The following is a 24,110-nucleotide window of genomic DNA, read 5'->3' on the forward strand; positions in this document are numbered from 1 at the left end:
AGCATTGGAGATTGTAAGAAGGGCATCACATGCTCCAAGGCCTTTACGAAAACCAAATTGCAAACTAGGGAGTAGATGATTACCTTCAGCAAACCTATTAAGACGTTTTGCCAGAAGACGTTCAAAAACTTTAGATAATATGGGAGTTATGGAAATTGGGCGGTAATCAGTGGGACTTGAGCTACCACAAACACATTTACATAGAGGAGTAACATTACCAATTCTCCAACTAGTGCTAAAAGCTCCTCTTCTTGCTAACTTGCGCAAAATAACAGATAACTTTGGAGCTAAGAAATCTGCTGTCTTTATAAAAAACAAAGGAAAAATACCATTTGGGTCTACACCTCCATAAGCATCAAGGTCCATCAACAGAGCTTTAATCTCACGAGATCGAAAAGCTAAACTAGTTAGTTTAGCCTCAGGAAAACAGGAATAAGGAAGTTCAAGTTTTTCATTACTCTGTTTACTGTCAAAAACATCAGCCAAAAGGGTTGCCTTTTCCTTTGGACAGTGAGTGACTGAGCCACCTGGTTTAAGTAAAGGAGGAACTGTTGCATCTACACCAAAGAGTGCAGATTTAAGGGTAGACCACCATTTATGTTCCTGAGTTGTACCAGAAAGTGTTTCTTTTATGGTTAAATTGTACTCCTTTTCAGTTGAGGCATAAACTCTCTGAGCAAAAGCTCGAAGCTGAGTATAATTGTTCCAGGTCAAATCTGATCTGTTACCCTTCCAAAGTTGATAGGCCTCCTGCTTCTCCAAAAAAGCACGTCTACAATCATCATTGAACCACGGTTTGTCCTTCACTCGGTACCTTAGCACACGAGAAGGGATACGCCTTTCAATTATGTTGACTAGATTCTCATTCAGAGGGACAACAGGATCTACACTATTATATAATTGTGACCAATTCAAGCACAAAAGATCATGTAAAATCCCATTCCAGTCTGCTTGGGATTTCATATAAATTTTACAAGAATATGATATATCAGGGACAGGCTGCTCAGTCTTCACTAATAATGAAATCAAGGCATGATCAGATGTCCCGACTGGAGAACCAACCTTACCAGTTATAACGCCAGGGGAGTCAGTGTATACGAGGTCCAAGCAATTACCAGACCTGTGAGTAGCTTCATTTATGATTTGCTCACAGCCTGATTCAGAGGCAAAGTCTAAAGCTCTTAAGCCATGGCGATCGGTAGGAGAGATAGAACTTAACCACTCCCTATGGTGAGCATTAAAATCACCAACAAAGACAAAAGAAGCCTTTCTATCATCTTCTTGTATCTTAGCCATAATGGTAAGAAGACAATCAAAGATAGAATCATCCATGTCTGGATTCCGGTAGATCGAACATAAATAAAAGTTGTTATGCCTGCCACAAACTTTTATTACCTGAATCTCATGACATCCATATGTTCCCGAGGGCGTTGTGGAAACACAATGTACATACGAACTTCAAGTAAACAAACGCATACATTATAACTTCTATACATCTTTGGCATCTTTGGCTTCTGTTTTCTTGTTCTCCCACTTACTTTTTGTTCTTTCTATCACCTTATGTAACATTGGCATTGCTATAAAATTCCAGAGGACGTTGTGAAAGCACAATCAACATACAAACTTCAAGTAAATAAACACATGCATTATAATTTCTATATGTCTTTGGAGACTTTGTGATGTGTTCATAGGTGGCAGTTTTCATTCACCTACCCTCTACCAATGTCTTTCATTTCTGCCAGAGGTACGAGATTTCGAAATATGAGAGAGAGAGAGAGAGAGAGAGAGAGAGAGAGAGTTGAACATTGTTATTATAGTATTTGTATAAATGGGAGTTTTAAATAATTAGAGAGAGAGAGAGAGAGAGAGAGAGAGAGAGAGAGAGAATAAAAGTATTTGTATAAATGGCAGTGGTAAATAATTCGAGAGAGAGAGAGAGAGAGAGAGAGAGAGAGAGAGAAACTGCGCACCTGTCTAACTCAGTCAGGCAGACGACGCCATAAGGATGACGTCATCATTTAAAGACCGCTATTTTCATTGTTTGGAAAAATTATTGACTATTTGTTCTTTCTACAACCTTAGGTAACATTGGCCTTGCTATAATGTTCCCGAAGGCGTTGTGGAAACACAATGTACATACGAACTTCAAGTAAACATAGGCATACATTATAACTTCTATACATCTTTGGCAACTTTGGCTTCTGTTATTGTAGTAGACTTCGTTCATCTACACTCTACAAATGCCTTCCATTTCTGCCAGACGTACGATAGATCGAAATATAAGTGAAAAATCGCTATATATATGCAAAATTACACACAAAGACGATTTTGTCAAACTAAGTCATGCAGACGACACAGTATGGATGACGTCATCATTTAAAAACCTCTATATCTTCGTTATTTGTAAAAATAATGGGTTGAAACTTCTGGAGAGCATGTACGATATGTTTCTCTATACAGAGAGACAATAAAACGATTTTTGAATTTTTTCAAGTTGGTATGCCAAAATACCACCGCGGACGGTCCCCTTAAGCGAAAGTCAGTCCTTTCAGGACAGGTCCAGCGTCCTGGTTGTAGCCATTGGGACAGCTCTGACCCTATGCAGTCATCGGAAGACTGCTCGCCGCCTAAACAAAAGCGTAACACAGGCTCCGAGAGTCTTATTGTAGGCAAGGTTTTGCAGTCACAGACGTTACCCTCGTCTCTTACCGCAACCATTCCCGTTGATCCTAAATGGGTTGTACGGCAAGACATGCAGAATAAGCTTGCCTCTCTTATGGAGGACTATTCTGTTGAGCAGGTTCACGATGATCCTCGCCGCTTAGCTGATCGAGATCCTGGCCGTCAGCCGCCCAAACGAGCCTTTGCTCGTCCTGTTGACATTGACGTTACAAAGTCACGTCAATCGTGTTTTGTAGAGCCTCACTCGATGCAGTCCCGTGTTGACTCTCAGCCGCTTGTGGACGTTCAGCCCCGCTGCCGCTTGCTCTTGTTGACGTTCAGGACGTTCACCAACCAGCATAGTTGACTTGTTTTGACGTTGAGCGTCAAGCACCGCTGTCAAGAGTTGTTTTGACTGCTCAGTCTAAGCAGTCAAGGCAGTCTCGAGTTGACGTCGAGCGTCCTCCCGCACCTGTTGTTGTTGCTGGTCAGTCCTTTAAGCAGTTACATGACATAGCGTCCTTGACTGCTACTGTTGCTCCTTTGCGTGTGGACTCTGCTTGTCAAGCATTGCCACCACGGCAGGTCTCTCCCTTGCTTGAGACTCGGCAATTGTCGGACAAGGTTCCTTCAGATGAGGAAGTTGCTGATCCCCCTCCTACTGATATTCCCTTGAGGACTCTGTCAGACGGAGAGGAGCCTAAAGCTGCTCAGCCCTCTATGGACTTTAAATAAATCATGCTGATTTTTAAGGATCTTTGTCCGGATCTTTTTGTAACTGCTGCTCCTCGTTCGCCTAAACGTCAGAGTTTACACTAGGCCTAGCTACTTCGAAGCCGTTGTTTTCTAAGCTAGTGCTCTCTCGCTCTTCTAAGAGAGCTTTACGTTTGCTAGGCGACTGGTTAATCACCAGGAGGAGTTTGGGGGAGACAGCCTTTGCTTTCCCTACTTTTAAGCTGGCTTATAGAGCGAGAGTCTGATATGACACGGGAGAAGTTCTCGGCTTGGGAGTTCCTGCCTCTGCCCAGATAGACTTCTCAAACCTCATAGACTCTCCCTGGCACCTGGCCATGAGACGCTCCAAGATTTTATGGTCGACTTCAGAGCTAGACCATCTCCTGTTAGGAGTTTTTTCGAGCGTTTGAAGTTTTGCTGTACAATTATGTCATGCATAAACAAGGCTATCAGGGATGGCTCCATAATCTGACAGCCACGTTCTCTGCAGGAACAAGTCCCTCTGGGATGGCTCCAATGATCTGGCAGCCATGTTCACTGCAGGAGTACGTAAGAGGCAAGTGCGCTCAATGTGTTCATTGTCAAGACAAACTTCACGATGAAGTCTACCAGGCTGTCTTGACAGCATTAATGGAAGGCGACTGGATGGTCTCTCTCGACCTTCAGGAGGCATACTTCCACATTCCTATACACCCGGATTCCCAACCGTTTCTGAGGTTTGTTTACAGGAATGTGGGGTACCAGTTTCGAGCCCTGTGCTTTGGCCTCAGTCCTGCTCCTCTCGTGTTTACGAGGCTCATGAGGAATGTGGCAAAATCCCTCCATCTATTGGGAATCCGAGCCTCCCTGTACTTGGACGACTGGCTTCTCAGAGCATCGTCCAGTCTTCGCTGTCTGCAGGATCTACATTGGACGTTGAGTCTGGCCAGGGAGTTGGGACTTTTGGTCAACCTAAAAGTCCCAACTGATCCCATCCCAGATTATTCTTTATTTGGGGATGGAGATTCGCAGTCCAGTTTTTTCGGGCTTTTCCGTCTGCCACCCGAATAGAACAAGCCCTGCTCGAAGTCCAACTAATGCTGAAAAGAGAACGTTTGTTCAGTCAGGAGTTGGAACAGTCTCGTAGGGACTCTCTCATCCCTGGAGCAGTTTGTCTCACTAGGGAGACTACACCTTCTGCCTCTCCAGTTCCATCTAGCCTCTCACTGGAACTAGGACAAGACGTTAGAGACGGTATCATTCCCAGTCTCCGAACCAGTAAAGGCATGCCTGAAATGGTGGGACAGCAATATCAGTCTGAGAGAGGGGACTATCCCTAGCAGTCAAGAACCCAAACCACGTGTTGTTCTCAGACGCGTCGGATTTGGGTTGGGGTGCGACCCTGTACGGTCGGGAATGCTCGGGTCTGTGGACCTCAAGTCAGAGGAGCATGCACATCAACGGCAAGGAGCTATTAGCAGTCCACTTGGCCTTGATGAAATTCGAAAGCTTTCTTCGAAACTAAGTGGTAGAGGTTAACTCAGACAACACCACAGCTTTGGCGTACATCTCCAAGCAAGGAGGCACACACTCCTTCACGCTGCTCGAGATCGCAAGGGACCTTCTCATATGGTCAAGAAATCGAGGCATCTCCCTGTTGACGAGATTCATCCAGGGGGACTTGAACGTCTTGGCAGACTGTCTCAGTCGGAGGGGTCAGGTGATACCCACGGAATGGACCCTCCACAAGGACGTGGGCAAGAGTCTTTGGGCTACTTGGGGTCAACCCACCATAGACCTCTTTGCCTCCTCGTTGACCAGAAGGTTACCAATCTATTGCTCTCCAGTCCTAGATACAGAAGCAATCCACATAGACGCGTTTCTACTGGATTGGTCTCTTCTGGACTTATATGCATTCCCACCATTCAAGATAGTCAACAAGGTACTGCAGAAGTTCGCCTCTCACGAAGGGACAGGGTTGACGTTGGTTGCTACCCTCTGGCCCGCGAGAGAGTGGTTCACTGAGGTACTTCAATGGCTGGTAGACATTCCAAGAAGTCTTCCTCTAAGGGTAGATCTCTTACGTCAGCCCCACGTAAAGAATGTTCATCAAAGCCTCCCCGCGCTTCGTCTGACTGCCTTCAGACTATCGAGAGACTCTCAAGAGCTCGAGGCTTTTCGAAGGAGGCAGCCAGTGCGATTGCGAGAGCTAGGAGAGCTTCTACCTTCAGAGTATACCAGTCGAAGTGGGAAGTCTTTCGAGATTGGTGCAAGCCAGCATCTATGTCCTTTTCCAGTACCTCTGTAGCCCAATCGGAGATTTTCTTTTACATCTGAGAAATGTTCGCTCCCTCTCAGCTCCCACGATTTAGGGCTACAGGAGCATGTTGGCTTCGGTCTTTCGTCATAGAGGCTTAGATCTTTCCAACAATTAAGATCTCCAAGATCTCCTTAAGTCTTTCGAGACCTCTAAGGAACGTCGTTTGGCAACTCCTGGATGGAACTTAGACGTGGTCCTAAGGTTCCTCATGTCAGACAGGTTTGAGCCATTACATTCAGCCTCCCTGAAGGATCTCACCCTCAAGACGCTTTTCCTAGTGTGCTTGGCTTCGGCTAAAAGGGTCAGTGAAATTCATGCCTTCAGTAAGAACATCGGCTTTTCTACAGAAAAAGCCACATGTTCACTTCAACTTGGTTTCCTGGCCAAAAATGAACTGCCTTCTCGTCCTTGGCCTAAGTCTTTTGATATACCTTGCCTGTCAGAGATCGTAAGCAACGAACTTGAAAGAGTGCTGTGTCCAGTTAGAACTCTTAAGTTCTACTTAGCTCTTACTAAGTCCTTACGAGGTGGATCTGAGGCATTATGGTGCTCAGTTATGAAACCATCATTGCCTATGTCAAAGAATGCTTTGTCATATTTTATCAGACTTTTAATACGAGAGGCTCATTCTCACTTGAATGAAAAAGACCGATGCTTGCTTAAGGTTAAGACGCACGAAATAAGAGCTATAGCAACTTCTTTGGCCTTTAAGCAAAATAAATCTCTGCAAAGTATTATGGACGCGACCGTTTGGAGAAGCAAATCGGTATTCGCGTCATTTTACTTAAAAGACGTCCAGACTCTTTACGAGGACTGCTACACACTGGGTCCATTCGTTACAGCGAATGCAGTAGTGGGTAAGGGTTCTACCACTACATTCCCTTAATTCCAATATCCTTTTAATCTGCTCTTGAAATGTTTTTTAATTGGATTGTACGGAAGGCTAAGAAGCCTTTCGCAGCCTTTTTTTTTTGATTTGGCAGGTGGTCAAATGTCATTTCTTGAGAGCGCCCAGATTAGGGGTTTGATGAGGTCCTGTTGTATGGGTTGTAGCCCTTAATACTTCAGCTCCTGGGAGTCTTTCAGCATCCTAAGAGGATCGCTGGGCTTCGTGAGGAAGACAGACTAATAAGGCAGAGTAATCGTCTAAGTCAACTTCCTTACCAGGTACCTTTATATATTTGGGTTTTGTTATGATATAACTGTCAAAAACTCTAAGCATATACGCTGTAAACTTAATTAACTCTGGTCTCTACCCACCACCATGGGTGTGAATCAGCTATTATATATTCACCGGCTAAGTTAAATATTTAAAAATGATATTTTAATTATAAAATAAATTTTTGAATATACTTACCCGGTGAATATATAACTTAAAGGCCCCCCCTTCCTCCCCGATAGAGACCCAGCGGGATGAGAAAAATTGGGTCTTTTTACATGTATATGCGGTATCTGGCCGATAGTTGGCGCTAGTGGGCACACCCGCAACCTTCATAGCGATCGCTCGCGAGTTTTTGTGTGTTTTTCTGTCGAGCCGCCGGAGGCTTAGCTATTATATATTCACCGGGTAAGTATATTCAAAAATTTATTTTATAATTAAAATATCATTTTAAGCCAGTTCTGCAGAAAAGCTAACTTCTGCTTCCAACAGATTCACAACAGAGGACATCCCTCCGGACGAAGAGAGCCCGGTCGCAGAGGTTCCCATTCGCGAGGGCATGTCCCCCTGCTTACCACCATTGGGAAAATGCTTACAAAGCTTTTGGCTAAGGTGGCAGGACTTCGGGCCCGACCCTTGGATGGTAGAAGTCCTTCGTTCAGGATATCAAGTCCCTTTCATAGCCTGTCGGCCACCTCTGACCAGGACTCTTGATGATCCAACAGTTTTATACGAAAGGTTTAGTAGAAAACCTCCTCTAATTAGAGGAAGTACAGTATCCAAATTTTTGGCCAAAGGAGCCATGGAGGAAGTCTTGAGCAACTCTCCAGTGAGATAGAGGAAAGATAACTCCTTGGTAACAACCTATGGTTTTTAAATAAAAAGGCACAGCCTCGCTCCTGCCATGCCATCTGATAGTAAGAGATGCACGAATAAGCTCAGACCAAAACATCCTCCCTCTCGGTAAAGTTATTCTCGACTGGAGAGCGGTCGTTGCTAACTATTAGAATTAATCAGGGACAGCAATGGGTGCAGATGGGCCTTTGCACCTCCCAGCGGCAATTGTGGGGAAATTACCTCCCACCGGTGGTTTACTAACTCCCGGTGTTTAGCTAATCGGTCCTAGATCAAAAACTGCAGTAATAGGCAATCCTTCTTTATTATCCATGAGACAGTCTGGTTTCTTACAATCTTACACTACTTCATCTGATTCGTCCAACTGAATGAAATCCAAACATCCAAGGGAGTCAGAATAACGCTCCTATCTTCAAAGGAGACAACAGAGGATTGGTACCTAGTCCTACTGGAACTTCTCATGGAAGCCTCGAGAAAACCTCCAGAATGACTAAAATCTGATAGGTTAACCACACTCTTAAGTTGCTGAGCATTGCCTGCCATGTCACAATGGGAGTCTTGTTAGCTGCACTTTCGAAAGAATGGAGTTTGAGCCCAACCATGAAATAACTGTTCAGATGTCCCCAAAAGTTGTCCGCAGCAATCTACCAAGCCAAATGGAAACTTCTGTGATCGGGCACAACAGTCTAGTTGGCCAAATGGAACCTTCAGTGATCGGGGTTTTACAGGGGATATTGTCTCTCTCAAGGTCTCTTTCCCCTGAATATGGGTTTCTGTATTTGAGGAACGAATTTCTTTTCAGTCAAAGCGGTACAAGACTACCGCTAGGCCTTGAACCAAGTTCTAAGACTGAAAGACCTTGACTCTTTGGGAAAACTCTTGGCTCTTATATGGGTTTTAGCGGGCAGGCTTGGCCCCCTTTGAGAACAAAACTCCCCCTTTTAGAATGTGGAAAAGGGTAGAAAGTCCTCCCACAATACCATGCATAAAGACCACCTTCTTCCTTGCCTTACCTTCAGCCAAGGAGAATTAACGGACTACATGGTCTATACTATCTTGTGTCCCATTCCAAAGGGTATAAAGAATTTTTTGTATCCTTTGCTCTCGAGTTTGTGACCAGAACCCAGATTCCAGGGAAATATCAGTTGGACTTCTTCACGATCTTGTCTCTCAAGGAGGCCACTGATGACTTGGGTGCTATTCTACTCTGTCCAGTGAGATCAATTCGAAGATTTTCAGAAATGAACGACATATCGTTGGCCAAAACATTTTTCAATCTGAGCATGAACACTGGTTGCACCAGAGGAAGTTTTTAGAAATGCAACGTCTTATTACAGGTACAGTAATGCCTCAGAACACGAAATTAATTCGTTCTGGAGTGGCTTTTTTAAAGTAATTCTTTCGTGTTGAGAGTCACATTTCACAAGTAAATTGCCTAATTCGTTCCAAACCCTACAAAACACCACATTAAATCTCATTATAAAGCTACAGTATAACTACAATGAAACACTCTACAGCCAATTACATTTGAACCATTCACTATACCTAAGCTAAATGTTAACACCTGTAAATTAAGTAGTTATTACAATATAGTATAATAGTAAATGGAAAATAATACAATACACTACATACACTACAATACTATACATGTACTAAATATACGGTTCCATATGTGCTGTACTGTTTTAGTTACCCCTATTATAGACTACAGCTACATTTTCTGTTGTTTGAACCCATTTTCTTCAACTCTGTGATGGGTGACTATTTTATTCTTGACCTGGCTGGCAAATCTCTTTTTGTAAAGTGAGTCATAAAAATATTCGCATCTCGTTTCGCAGCTTGAAAATTTCGTAAGCAGAGTCTTTCGTGAAGAAAGGTATGACTGTAGTTAAAATTTATCATGAGAACTTGCAATCCTTGCGGGAAGTGTTGCCAGGGACCTCCCCCCTCAAGCACATGATATCCATGGTCCTGCTACAACCCTAGCATTCTGCAGAAACCACTTGGAACTTCCCCAGAAAGTTCCAAGAGAACTTCCATTCTCTCCCATGGTCCTGCCACATCCCTAGCATTCTGCAGAAACCACTTGGAACTTCTCCCGAAAGTTCCAAGAGAACTTCCATTCTCTCCTATGGTCCTGCCACATCCGTAGCATTCTGCAGAAACCACTTGGAACTTCTCACGGAAGATCCAAGAGAACTTCCAGAATGGCCAAACCTGTTACGACAACCGCACATAAGAAAGTTTCATGACACAGTGCATTGCCTGTCACTTCACAGCTAGACTATCCAGCATCTCTGAAAGAAAGGCTTTTCTAGACTAACTGTGAAACAATATTCTGGATATTCTGAAAGTCATCAGCAGCAGTATACCAGGCTAAGTGGAAATTTTTTTGTGATCGGTGTTGTAGGGGAATATTGCTGCACTCAAGGACACTTTTTCCCTGATTGCAGGCATTCTGGTGTTCTTAAGGAACCAGAGATCCCTTTCAGTCTCTAGGGTGAAAGGCTACGGCTCAGAATTGAGCCAGGTCTTCAAACCGAAAGGGCTTGACCTCTCCTCGTCTTGGGAACTCTCAGCTCTCATTAGGAGTTTCGAGCAGGTTTTTCCTCCTCGAGAACTCAGGCCCCCTACTTGAGAGGTGACGAAGGCTCTAAGAGCTCTAAGAAAAGACCCTTATGAACCTATGCATAAAGCCTTTGACAGGGACCTTATCTTAAAGACCGTCTTCCTCCTTGCCTTAACTTTAGCCAAGAGAGAAAGTGAATTACAGAGCTTTCTTATTTTACATCACATTCCAGAGGGTAGAAAGAACTACAGTATCTTTGTTCCCAAATATGTGGCCAAACCCCATAATCCGGTTGAAAACGATATCAGATTTGAATCTTTCACGATCTTGTCTCTCAAGGAGGTAACTGATGACCTGGATGGCATGTTACTCTGTCCTGTAAGAGCAATGCGTAAATATATGAAAAGAACATAGTACCTTAGCCCTAAAATCTCTGACTTGTTTGTGACCACTGGCCCCTCCAAAAAAAAGGATCCAGAAACATCATTTCTTTCTGGTTGAGAAAAACAATCATAAGAGCTTATAAATTCTCAGGGGAATTGTTGACATATGCACCCCCTCTTCGAGTACCTGATATACGCGGGCTTGTAGCAACCTTAGTGTTCTGTAAAAACCACTCTGTAGCACAAGTCCTCAAAGCTGGTGTATGGAAGAGACAAACCACCTTTATGGACCATTTTCTAAAATAATGCACGCATGTCTTTAGACACCATCTCTTTAGGCCTTATTGTTGCAGCACAACAAATATTCCAATTACAAGCTCTTCCAGACGCAACTCGGGCATCAATTATTCTCTGCATTATAAGGGTATGTAATGGGTATCAAGGCAGCTGGTGATCTTGATTGGACTTGAAGCCTTCACTTGGAATTCACCCTAATGCAAGTAAGAATGCCTTAAATTTTCAGTATTTGATGATATATTGAATACTGTATATAATTTTATTTAACACTTGATGTTCAAGTGACTTCACTCCTGGTAAAGAATATTATCCTCTGGGATCAAATGTATAGCCTTTCCTCTTTACGAGCTGACTACACAGTTTACAAATTATTTACTTTTGATATCTTACATTATAGTAATCGTGTCTATCAGAGAGGAAGGCTATACTGTACCTCTCAACGGAGATTCCCACCCCCACCTAAGGAAGACTCCCGTATAAATGACTCCGAAGTTTGTACCTGTATAGGAATAAACTATAAGTCTTTGACCAGGAGAGTGTGGAGAAATGCTGGTGCGGGCGGTCTACGCCGCATACACAGTAATTAATTAGCAACTAAGTATGATGCACTCAAACTAATTTTCTTTGATTGTCTGGTCATAAAAATAATGCAACCAGGAGTAGCCCATATAAATGACTCAGCTTTTTATAGCTAGGAAAAATACAAATTGTTATTTGTGGTTTCAAATTTAGCAATGTATTATGATTCAAATTACTTTATAGCTAAGCAGTTAGGTTATGAAATTAGGTATTAGTACTGACACAGACATTTTTGGGCTCAAGCCATGTCGTCCTGATGGAAGTTCCTTAAAGGCAGCTTCCTAGGGTATATTACAACTACGGCGATATTCCCAGAGAATTTACCTTCAGGTACCCAGAATTCTAACTCCTGGAGCGAGTATCCCTAAAAAAGACCTTAGGGATATCGTAAATATCAGTGGACGTATTCTTGACACGCCTCATAGCAATCTATACCCCGAATAGAGTTAACACTTCGTAGGGGTCAAATGGCAAGAAAACGAAAACGATAAGAAAGGGGGGAGCCGTTCGTAAGGCATCTCTCCTCCCCGTTTCGAAAGCATGCCCTGCGCCGCTCGCGGCGCCATCTGTATTCCTTTTTGCGTAGCTCTACGACTCGGTGTTTTTTCCCTGTATTACTACCAATCTTGGATTTTCTCGTTTGATAATGCTTTCTCCAACTTCTTCTGCCTCGGATAAGTTGAGTACTATTTCTTTTATGTATAAATGTAGGCTCTTGGTTAAAATTAAAGTAATTAAAAGAGTTATCTTTGATACAAGAGCTGTTGCCTGCTGGAGGCATCATGGATGCTGTCGCTCGCTAGAATAGGATTTATTTGTTAGCAAGAGCGACGTTCCCAGCCCCTTTGCGCTTAAATATTAGCTACTTAGCTTATTTAGGAATTCTGTTATGATGCGATAGTAGTGTGCCTGGCGAAGTTTTGCCTAGGCTGCCAACACTAGTCTTCGTAGGCTAGCTGTTGGCCTATGTACTCCCTGCATGATAATTAGTCTTCCAAGTGTGATTTTTATTGCTTTAAGCGTTAGGCAACGTTATACATATAAGCCCTTTTCGAGTACCTTCCAAGATAGTATTGGTGTGAGTTTCGGTGAATTAGGTAATCGATTCTCTTAGTGCCTAGGCTAGGTTGTCTTAGGTCATTATAATATCTGTTTCCCCGTTTGCTCCCTTCTCTTCGGGGAAGGGGCAAACCCTTTCCCTCTGTTTAAGCCTTAGGCTTAACTCTAGTGGTTTGTTTGAATTAATTTTCAAATATATCTATGCTGGAGTAGTACTGTACCTTCCCGTTCCAACTGAATTGGTTCAGAGGGGGACAGTACAACAGTGTTTTAGTCTGAGTCCGGGTTGGTCTGGCATGGGGCAGAGTCTCCCTTGCTGACTGACACGGGCATAAGGGGTTTATCCCCCTTGGTCCACCTTGTTGGGTTCCAGTAGGGATCCCTTCGCTCGGTGACCCCTCAGACTTGTCCTCTTGCCGTTCCGGATTCGGGATATGTTCCCTTTTCTGGAATAGCAATTCCTTCCTTGCCTTGGTTTTAGGGAGGCAGCCAGTAGTGCCGGCCTCCCCCTCGGGTTTTTCTCTGGCTGAGATGAGCTGTCTTAGTTGGGAATGACCCTTAACCAAGGCAAGGTTGGATAGGACCCTCTGTCCTTCCCTTCTATTTTCCGTTCCTTTGTGTCAGTCGTCCGCATCCGTACCTAGCCTAGGTTAGGATGGGGAACTGACGTGGTCCCCTGTCGGCCGGCAGAGTGTGCCGACCGGCAGAGACCCTTTCTTCGAGTGCTGCCCGGTCCTTTCTTGGTCCCTCCACCGCTGCCGTCTGTAGATTCAGTAAGCAGCGGTTAGGAAGCCTGACTTAGTGTCTCCCCTTCCTTTCGGCACTCTTTCGGGTGCCGGGCACAGAGGCTCATAGCCTCTTAGCCCGGCACTCATTCTGTTGTCTTCGTATGTGTTGTCCTTGCCGTCTGCCGGCCTACAGGCCGGCCGCCGGTGGGGGGGGGGGGGGTGTTCTCCAGTTCTCTTGCTGTCGGTCGGCGATGGTTATATACCTTTGCCGGCCGGTCTCTTGCTCATCTGCCGGCCACTATAAGTGGAGCCGGCAGCCGAGCGCTACCTGGTGTGGAGGCCAGCCGGCAGGGTTTGCTTACTGCTGCCGGCCGGCCTGCTACACTGCCCGGTTAGCCGGCCACTAAGAATGATGGCCGGCAACGCAGTGCAAACCGGGTGGCTGCGGACCGGCAACCACTCCCGGCCGGTTCAGGCATGGGATCTGGAGTTCTCCCCAATAGGGGTGATCTGATGTTGTGTACTTGAGATCTACCTTTCGAAAAATGGGGGGGGGGGTGCTGACCGGCAATAGCCGGCCGGCACACCACCCTCAGGTACTGTATCAGTCCTTTCTTGAGTGGTGTATTCAACCAAGGGAGTCCATGATATAGTAGGTTACAACACTGTCTTTTCTAACTTACTTGTGTTACTTGTGCAATCACTTGGTGTCGCCTTACAAGGATAAAAGAGAATTCTTTTCATCCCTGGCCAGAATGGTAAAATTTTACCTTAGGTGTGAGCTACACCTAATTTCCTTTGGAAATATGCTCTCTGGTTATTTTAGTAAAGACTAACTACGTGACTTTGGCTGGTGGGCTTCCACAGGTGTTTGTGTGGGTTTCACAAGTAGGTGACTTTCCCTTATTCTTGGTGAATACTCATTTTTACATGTGAATTGAAATTCACTTGATATTCATGGAAATTTTCTTCTTTTACAGGAGGAGCATCCGAAGTGTGATAGTGTCTTCTGCAATGTCCGCAGCAAGAACTTTTGCGGACATGTCTCGTGTAGGAGGCACGCGGCTTGCGCAGCCTCCAATGATGACCATCGCTACTGGGATCCGCAGGTATGTGCTGTATGTACTAACCTGCTATCAGAGGCTTTTGAATCCCCTAGGTCGGCGGAGTCAAGGGATGCAGCGAGGGAGAAGCTTCGCTTATGGATAAGGGGTTTTCAGAAAAACACCACTGGACCTTATCTTCCTAATGAGAAGATGAGGGCATACCTTTTTCCCAAGGCTTCCACTGACGCTGTTGTTCCCCAGCCTCGGCCGGAGATCCCTCTCGTCCAGATCCCAGTGGAGGAGGATGTTGCTGATGCCATGCAGGACATCCAGTTGGATGACAAGATGTCTGACTTGTCCGATCGTGCGGAACAGGATCTCCTCGCAGAGGGTGAGGAGGAGGATCGAGATCCTATTGCCGTGGAGGAAGAGGTTTCCGTATCTTCAGACGTTCCGGTTCAGGTCCCTGAACCTATCCCCTCTACCTCGTCCGCTCTTCCAGCAGAGCTAGGACAGGCTCTCTCTTCCATCGTTGGTATGATCCAACAGATACAGAGGGAGAATAATCAGAAGGCCGCTACTTTGGAGCTCCAGATGCAGAAGATCACAGCATCACGTGGACCTCCAAAGAAGCTCAACGTGAAGGACCTTCCTCTGTGCTCGGATGCCAACCCGTGGAGATATGCCGAGCACATGCCGATGACGATCGGGAAGATCGTCATGTCGGAGAAACTGGGCTCAGTTCCCCTTGAGGAGGTGGAATTCTGGCCCAGTAGAGGGGCCTACCCGGACTGTTATGTCCGTTTGAAGAAGGAGCCGGCCTCGAAGGAGGAGACGGAACCGAAGGAGGTGATTATCCTGGATCACTCCAAGGCTCAAGCTACTCTAACAGCTGCATTGAAGGAGAGGGGGTTCTCAAACTCTAAAGTTGCCGCTTTGAGTAAGAAGCACCCCTCCTTTGTATCCTCCCCGGCTAGGGCCTTCCCCTTTATGCAGAAGGGGTTCGCGGCCGTCTTGAAGGCGGTTGAAGCTGGCAAACCGTGTCCATATCTGGAGGAATGCAAACCTCTGTCATTGGCCTTGCCGCTGGACAATAAGGACTGGAAGGAGGTGCACCTCACTTTCTCGGTTGGGAAGTTGGACGCCGACATTGCAGGTCAGCAGTTCGGCGAAAACCTTCCCAAGTTGTCGGAATTCCTCCTACGGAGGGAATTGGACACAAAGGAGCGCCTGGCAGCCTCGATGTCTCTCCAGACCAACATGGAGACGATGGCTAGCGACCCCAAGATGCCGGAGATGTTCATGGTAATGGCCAAGATCCATCTGGCCACGGTGACTAAGGACCTTTATTGCTTTGTTAAAGCAAGGAGGGCCTGTAGAGAGTTTGTTTTCGCCTCGGCCACAGTGAGGCATGAACCCAAGAGGCTCATTTCATCCAGCATCTGGGGTAAAGATCTCTTTCCCAACGACGTGGTCAAAGAGGTGGTGGACAAGGCAGACACTGAGAACCGTAATCTCCTGAAGTGGGGCCTGTCCCTTAAGAGGAAGTCTTCTCCGGATGAGGGCCCTCAGCCGAAAGGAAAGGCGAAGAAATCGAGGTTTTCCTCCCGTCCAGCCAAGCCTTTCAAACCACAAAGACAGCAGCAGCAGCAGCCAGCTTTGCCTCCGGTACCACAACTGGTAGCCCAGACCCCGACCACCTTCCAATGGGTACCCCAAGCCGTGTCATCAGCTTCCCCGGCATTCAATCCAGTGTTCGAGGAGCAATCGACCACGTTTCGTGCAAAGCCCAGAGGTGCAGCCAGAGGTTCGGCGAGACGCCCCTCTAGGGGACGAGGATTCAGAGGTGGTCGCGGCCAGGGAGGCAAGACTGCAGGGCAGTCAAAGTGAAGTGTCGCCGGTAGGTGGGAGACTTCAGTATTTCCGGGATCGCTGGACCTTCGATCCCTGGGCCCACAGCCTTCTCAAAAATGGACTGGGTTGGAGTTGGTACAGTACTCCGCCCCAGTGCCCTCAATTTTTCCAACACTCCACCCCCGTTTTGGAGGAGTACATCCAAGATCTGTTGGAGAAAAAGGTGATCCGGAGGGTAAAGTCCATCAAGTTTCAAGGGAGGCTGTTTTGTGTTCCCAAGAAAGACTCGGGGAAACTCAGAGTCATTCTGGACTTGTCACCACTCAACAAGTTCATAGTGAACCACAAGTTCAAGATGTTAACGTTACAACACATAAGGGCCTTACTGCCCAAGAGGGCATATACCGTCTCCATCGATTTGTCAGACGCATATTGGCACGTTCCAATAAGTCGCCGTCTCTCCCCCTACCTAGGATTCAAGCTACAACAAAAACTGTATGCTTTCAGAGCGATGCCCTTCGGGCTAAACATAGCCCCAAGGATCTTTACGAAGCTTGCGAGCGCAGCGCTCAAACAGTTACGCCTAAAAGGGTTCCAAGTAGTAGCCTACCTGGACGATTGGTTGGTGTGGGCAGCATCCAGAGCAGAATGCTTGCAAGCTTCCCTACAAGTGATTCAGTTCCTGGAATATCTAGGTTTCATGATCAACAGAAAGAAGTCTCGTCTTTCTCCAGCTCAGAGGTTCCAGTGGTTGGGAATTCACTGGGATCTAGTGTCACACCGTTTTTCCATTCCGATGTCGAAAAGGAAGGAAATAGCGGGGTCTGTCAGGAGACTTCTAGGTTCCGAGAGGATATCAAGACGCGAACAAGAGAGGGTTTTGGGCTCTCTTCAGTTTGCATCAGTAACAGACCCAGTGCTAAGAGCACAGCTAAAAGATGCAGCGGGAGTATGGAGAACCTTTGCATCGAAAGAGCGAAGGGACTTGAAGAGACCGGTCCCACTTCGACTACGTTCTCTTCTGAGACCGTGGTCTCAAGCCAGTCGTCTAAAGAGGTCTCTACCTCTTCAGCCATCCCCCCCGTCAGTGACAATCCACACAGACACCTCAAAGGTAGGGTGGGGGGGTCACTCCCATCGGAAAAAAGTGCAAGGGACCTGGTCCAAGCTATTTGGGACTTTTCACATAAACTTTCTAGAAGCTATGGCAGTGCTTCTTACCCTGAAGAAAGTATCCCCACGTCACTCGATCCATGTAAGGTTGGTACTGGACAGCGAGGTGGTAGTGAAATGTCTGAATCGGCGGGGATCGAGATCCCCACCTCTCAACCAGGTAATGTTAGCCATATTTCGACTGGCGGAGAAGAAGAAGTGGCACCTGTCAGCAGTTCACCTTCAAGGAGTACGGAATGTGACCGCGGACGCTCTATCCAGGGTTACACCGATAGAGTCAGAATGGTCCCTAGATGCAGGATCATTCTCCTTCATCTTGAGACAAGTCCCAGAACTGCAGATAGACCTCTTCGCGACGAAGGACAACAAGAAGCTGCCGAAATATGTCCCCATACGTGGACCCCTTGGCGGAAGCAGTAGATGCGATGTCCCTCGATTGGAACAGATGGTCCAGGATCTACCTGTTTCCCCCTCACAATCTGATGTTGAGGGTCCTCAACAAACTGAGATCCTTCAAGGGAGTAGCAGCAATAGTGGCCCACAAGTGGCCGAACAGTGTATGGTTCCCTCTAGCTCTGGAACTACGACTGAAGTTTCTACCACTCCCGGACCCAGTTCTGTCCCAGCAAGTCCAGAAGTCGACTGTCTACGCTTCATTACAGAAAACCCGGACCCTGCAGCTCATGATTTTCTCTCCCTAGCGGTGAAGAAACGGTTCGGAATCTCGAAAGATAGCATCGACTTCCTGGAGGAATACAAGTGTAAGTCTACTAGGAGGCAGTACGAATCAGCATGGAAGAAATGGGTAGCCTTTGTCAAAGACAAGAACCCGCAAGAGATCTCTACGGAGTTCTGCCTATCCTTCTTCATCCACCTCCACGGACAGGGGCTGGCGGCTAACACGATTTCTACATGTAAGTCAGCTCTGACAAGACCCATTCTATATGCCTTCCAGGTAGACCTCGCTAACGAGATGTTTAATAAGATCCCGAAGGCCTGTGCTAGGCTTAGACCATCAGCTCCTCCAAAGCCTATTTCGTGGTTGTTAGACAAAGTCCTTCATTTGGCCTCATTACTGGATAATGAGGAATGCGCATTGAAGGACCTGACTCAAAAAGTGATCTTCCTTTTTGCCCTTGCTTCTGGGGCCAGAGTTAGTGAGATTGTGGCCCTCTCGAGAGAGGAGGGCCGGGTTCAGTTCCTGGATGGGGGAGAACTGAACCTGTTTCCGGACCCTACGTTTCTCGCTAAGAACGAGTTGCCCACCAACAGGTGGGGTCCCTGGAGAATCTGCCCTCTGAAAGAAGATGCATCTCTATGTCCCGTAGAATGCCTAAAGGTCTATCTTCGTAGAACTTCAGACTTCCATGGGGGCCAACTATTCAGAGGAGAAACATCGGGCTCGAATTTATCTTTAAATCAGCTTAGGGCGAAAATTACATATTTTATTCGCAGAGCGGATCCTGACAGTTCACCCGCAGGTCATGATCCGAGGAAAGTTGCTTCATCCTTAAACTTCTTTAACTTTATGGATTTTGAACACCTTTGTTCATACACTGGCTGGAAGTCTTCCGGGGTATTCTTTCGCCACTATGCTAAGCAAGTGGAGCAGCTAAAGAGGTCTGTGGTAGCAGTTGGTTGCGTTGTTAACCCTGCTGTTTAACTCTGCGAGGAACAGTGGAATTATTTGGGACTTTGATTCTTGGGTGAGTGGTTAGTTATATGCGTTGATATAACTAGTAGTGAAGGCTCTGAGAGCCCACAGTGACTGTTCCAGCGTTATGGTGATGGTAGCACAAGTACAGACAGGTGTGCCGAGCGTTGCTAACGCTAATGTCAGCAAAGTAGTAACATGGACGTTAACTTTGATACCTTGGTATGCGGCAAGTGACCTAATTGTTTTCTTTCAGATAACCATTCATCCATGCACTACGGTACTTGTGTAAATTGTTGGTCATCCACCTATCATATGTATATATTTATGGTGACCATGTCTATTTATTGTTACTCAATAAACTTGTTCTCGGGAACCTTGCGTCTCCTTCACCTATATTGATTTCATGTTATTTATTGAGCATTTAGCCTATGTATATTAATCGGGGATATCTATAATAGCCTATTCCTTAATGCAAAGCCTTGTTGCACTGGTTTATACTTTCCTTAGCATAAAGGTCTCCACCCCTCTCTGAGGACGGTGGCGGCAGCAAGTTTAATCCTACGCAGATATAACCTTTTTGTCTAATTTTACTTCGACCAGGGTGCTGGTCGGGATTTTTTCCCTTGGATGCTGTAGTTCCGTAAGACTATGCTTTACTTCATATGGAGTGAGACCACTATATTGTACTGGCTGGCGAGTGATTCATACATAGGTATATGTACTCTTCGTTCGTTTCTAGAGTCTAGTAGGACTCCTCCCTGTAGGGGGCAGGAAGCACTTTCATGGCTTATGATTAGTGAAAAGATGTATAACGGTAACATCTTAGGTCTTTCAGTCGAGTTGACTAGGAAACATTCCTGAGGAGTACGGCACGTATTGAGAATCCACAGATACAGTAATGCTCTGGTATACTTCCATCAGGACGACATGGCTTGAGCCCAAAAAACGGATTTTGAGCGAAGCGAAAAATCTATTTTTGGGTAAGATGGCCATGTCGTCCTGATGGACCCGCCCTGTTCCTTTTCAAAAAAAAAAAAAAAAAAAAAGTGAAAAGGGTTGTAGGACCCCTCCCTACATACAGTATCTGTAGCACCTCGTGTATCGCTACAAGGAATACAGATGGCGCCGCGAGCGGCGCAGGGCACGCTTTCGAAACGGGGAGGAGAGATGCCTTACGAACGGCTCCTCCCTTTCTTATCGTTTTCGTTTTCTTGCCATTTGACCCCTACGAAGTGTTAACTCTATTCGGGGTATAGATTGCTATGAGGCGTGTCAAGAATACGTCCACTGATATTTACGATATCCCTAAGGTCTTTTTTAGGGATACTCGCTCCAGGAGTTTAGAATTCTGGGTACCTGAAGGTAAATTCTCTGGGAATATCGCCGTAGTTGTAATATACCCTAGGAAGCTGCCTTTAAGGAACTTCCATCAGGACGACATGGCCATCTTACCCAAAAATAGATTTTTCGCTTCGCTCAAAATCCGTTTTATAACCAATTTGAAACCCGTGTCCTTTGCAGTACAGTACTGTATTTGCAATGTTAGATGTATGGCAAATATAATTCTTTATGAATAAAGTAATGATAAAGACTGATTTTTAGGTATTCAATTATTTCTGTTTCTTTCATCCACAGTTGGTCGAGAGGTGGTTATAAACTAGTGAGTGTATCTACTGACAACAACGTTTGCATCTGGGACGTATTAACGGGTGAATGTGATATGAAATACAGGTTCCCCTCACCTGTTTTGAAGGTACACCAACTTAAGTCTTTTGATACATAGCTGTTTTCCAAATTTTCTTGAGAAACTTTTACAGTAATTTCTGTATGAACATTCTCTAATTGTGACTGTAGGTTATTCAGTTTTTTGTCTGCTTACAAATGTAGTGCATGCATTGTTATTGTTATTAGTGTTTTTATGATTATTGTTATTATTATCATCATTACTGTATTATTATTATTATTATTATTATTATTATTATTATTATTATTATTATTATTATTATTATTTTGCTAGCTAAACTACGGCCCTAAGTGGAAAAGCAGGATCCCAGGGGCTCCATCAGCAAAAAATAGCCCTGTGAGGGAAGGAAATAAAGAAATAATTAAGCTACAGTATATGAGAAGTAATGAATAAAGCTTATAAAATATCTTATAAGTATTTTTATTAGTACAGTACAGTATACTGTATTATTCATAATGGGCTTAGTAAAAACTTAATTTACACGATAAGCACAGTTATATAGAATAAAATGTCCATAATTAAAAGGTTAAGTACCATATAGATGAGATGGGAAGATAAGAGGTAATTGTTTCTTCACACATGCAAACCCTTCCGTCTATGTATATTAGTTCTGGTATAGTTAGAACCTAGTCATAAACTTTTTAACGTGATGTGTTAACATCTCTCTGCTAATTAGGGGGATGTAGACCAGCCACCCCACTCACACTCAGTCAGTGCGTTTTGTCAATTTTTTTTTTTTGGCTCAGCAAAGTGAAGATAGCAAGTTTCGTTCTCTCGTAAACCCACTTTTCTCTGGCCATAAACTTACCTTATTTTCTTTTTCCTTGATTTTCTTAGGACTGCTAATAGGCAGGTTTGTCCTGGCATAACTGGGTACTCTTGCAGCACATTTATGTTGATAAGGAAGACTGATCCTCACAGTCTTTGCCCTGCATGCAAATGACACTCATGTACTCAGGCCCCTCCCTGGGAAGTGCCAGGAGTAGTCATTCTCCCAGTGGGAGCGGATTGCTAAGCGACGGAAGAAGTCTATATGGAATTTTTCACCTAATTCCTCAAAGTCAAAGAAATCCTGACTTCTTTCTCTAGAATGCCATTCCCTCACTGAGGCGTCCTCTCCAACTCCTTGCCCACTTGAGAAGTAGGTGGCAGGTTCAATATGGAGTCCCATCCATGCCTGGGTTCCCCCCGAGGTAAGCGTGCATGCTGAACTTGCTCAGCATGCTGGGCTCGCCAGGCACGTGAAGCCTTCGGCTCCTCCACCCTCCTAGGCTGGTTGCCCTTCTCTCCAGCATGGAGAGGTTCTTCCTCGCTAGAGTGGTCTCCCCTCGAGTGCCTCCGACCAGTCCCTTTCAAAGGCTATGGAGTCGGTGTGCATCGTCGCGCGCTTCCCAACAACGCGCAAGAAGGGTTGCCGAGCAAGCTCCTACTGCTAACAAAGGTCTAGTCACTTTTCTCCCCGGAAAGATCCAACAACCGTCCCTTCATTCGCAAAGGATGTACCATGGTTCCTAGAGCTCAGTTGTGAAACAGGCGGTTGTTGACTGTGTCCCAGTGATAACAGAAGAGGTCAATTCTTGACCCATCACTATCCCTCTCACGCTGTCTGAATTGCCTGGAAGTTCCAGTCCACCCATGGATTCTAGGTGTAGGGGTATTGTCTCCAGGTATGTTCCTCCTCCTGTGGTTCCTCTTTTGCCACTCGGGTGCTTGTTTATGTTCTCTTAGGCTTCTCTTGAGCAGCCTGATCCCGTTTGTGAGAAATTTGGTGTTATCCCAATTAAGCCGACCAAGAAGCAAAGGAAACTAAGGCAGGAGATTCCTCCTCGAGGGGGTACCTTGCAATGGAGAACAAGCAGGTCGAGATATCTTGAGGGAGGTCTCGTTTACAGACAACTACTGGTTATCCCCAGTGGAATTTGTTTGAACTAAACCAATTGCTCAGCCCCCGGAGTCTATGTTGGCCCTACAACAGGCTTTGCAGCCAGCAGGGGATCCTCAGAAGGAGACTTCCTCTCTCCATGCCTCCTTCGTGGCTAAGTCCCATGAGCGGAAGGACGTGAAAACTCTTTCAGAGAACGGTGCTTTGAAGGCTCTCGAAACCCATAAAAACAGAAGGGGGTTCTTAGTTCGGTTCTAGACCCATCGTTGCCTATGGTGTAGAAACTCCTCTCCAGATCTCGTGCCCCTTGCCTTGGCTAAGAGGGTCAGTAAGTTGCATGGTCTTTCCTACAACATGGCCCAATCAAGGTGGATAGGGCCAGCTAACCTTCAACTTTGTCCCTGAGTTTGTAACTAAACCTCAGATTCTGAATGTTGGAGAATCTAGGTTTAGGCCCTTTGAACGTAACGGGTGATTCTGATCAACTGTTACTGTGTCCTGTGAAAGTGTTAAGACTGTATTTCAAACGCACATCCGAAGCTTGCTCACATATCAAATGTTTGTTCGTTAGCACAAGCAAGGTCAATAGGAGAGTGAAGAAAATCAGCTATCTCTGCATGGATTCAGGTCATCGATCGTGCCTTGAATCCTGACTCTCCACAACATGATCATAGACCCAGAGCTCAAGACGTTAGGGGTATATGCACATCCCTAGCTTTAAAACGAAACTTATCTGTGGCGCAGGTCTTACAAGCTGGTGTCTGGCGATGTCAGACTACCTTCATTGCACATTACCTGCGAGACCTAATGCACAGAAGCATAGATACATTCTCTCGGTCCTGTGGTGGCTGTTTGCTGCTCAACAAGTGGTATAGTTACCTCACCTCCTTACAGGACAAGCAGCAGTTGGTTAAGAGCAGACGTTACCCAGTGTTAGTCATGGATGAATAGATAAAATTACATGCCTTCCCTTCCTTCATCTTCCCCTCTCTTGGGGCATACCATCTGGAGGACTGCAGGTAAACACCATTTAATTTGTTTAATCTGAAATATGATATAAAAGGAGTCAGGTATTGCCTAGGTTTAAGTTTGAAGTATTCAACATACTTTATTCCTACCTGGATAGTCACAGTGCGTAGGTTCCACTCATTCACCTTAACTGTTCAGGCCATCAACTCCTCAGTCAACCAGATGGAGAGTTGTTGAAGTGTCAGGGTGCCTTTATCATGTTCAAACAAGCTCAGACTTGCATCCTAGATCAAGTTTCCAGCCAGTTGGGTTTTGGACTTCCACCCTCCTAAGGGTGAGTCTCCCTAGTAAAGAGCGAAGATTTTTTGTGTGTGTAGGAACAAATGACAAATTTGGAAGTAATTTGTATTTTTTCTATCTATACAAACCTGAGCTCTTTACATATACTTGGCTCGTCATCA

The 24,110-nt window shown here is 45.4% G+C and overlaps 1 protein-coding gene across 1 annotated transcript in view; it reads left to right on the forward strand.

Moving 5' to 3' along the window:
• LOC137651285 (retinoblastoma-binding protein 5 homolog) overlaps positions 1-24,110 on the forward strand; it is a 202,150-nt gene that overhangs the window by 31,951 nt on the left and 146,089 nt on the right. Inside the window, exon 3 of the mRNA XM_068384554.1 lies at positions 20,690-20,807. Within this exon, the coding sequence (XP_068240655.1) occupies positions 20,690-20,807 (118 nt within the window). The remainder of the gene's footprint in view (positions 1-20,689; positions 20,808-24,110) is intronic.

Source organism: Palaemon carinicauda, chromosome 12 (assembly GCF_036898095.1).
Source record: "Palaemon carinicauda isolate YSFRI2023 chromosome 12, ASM3689809v2, whole genome shotgun sequence".
Taxonomy (NCBI): domain Eukaryota; kingdom Metazoa; phylum Arthropoda; class Malacostraca; order Decapoda; family Palaemonidae; genus Palaemon; species Palaemon carinicauda.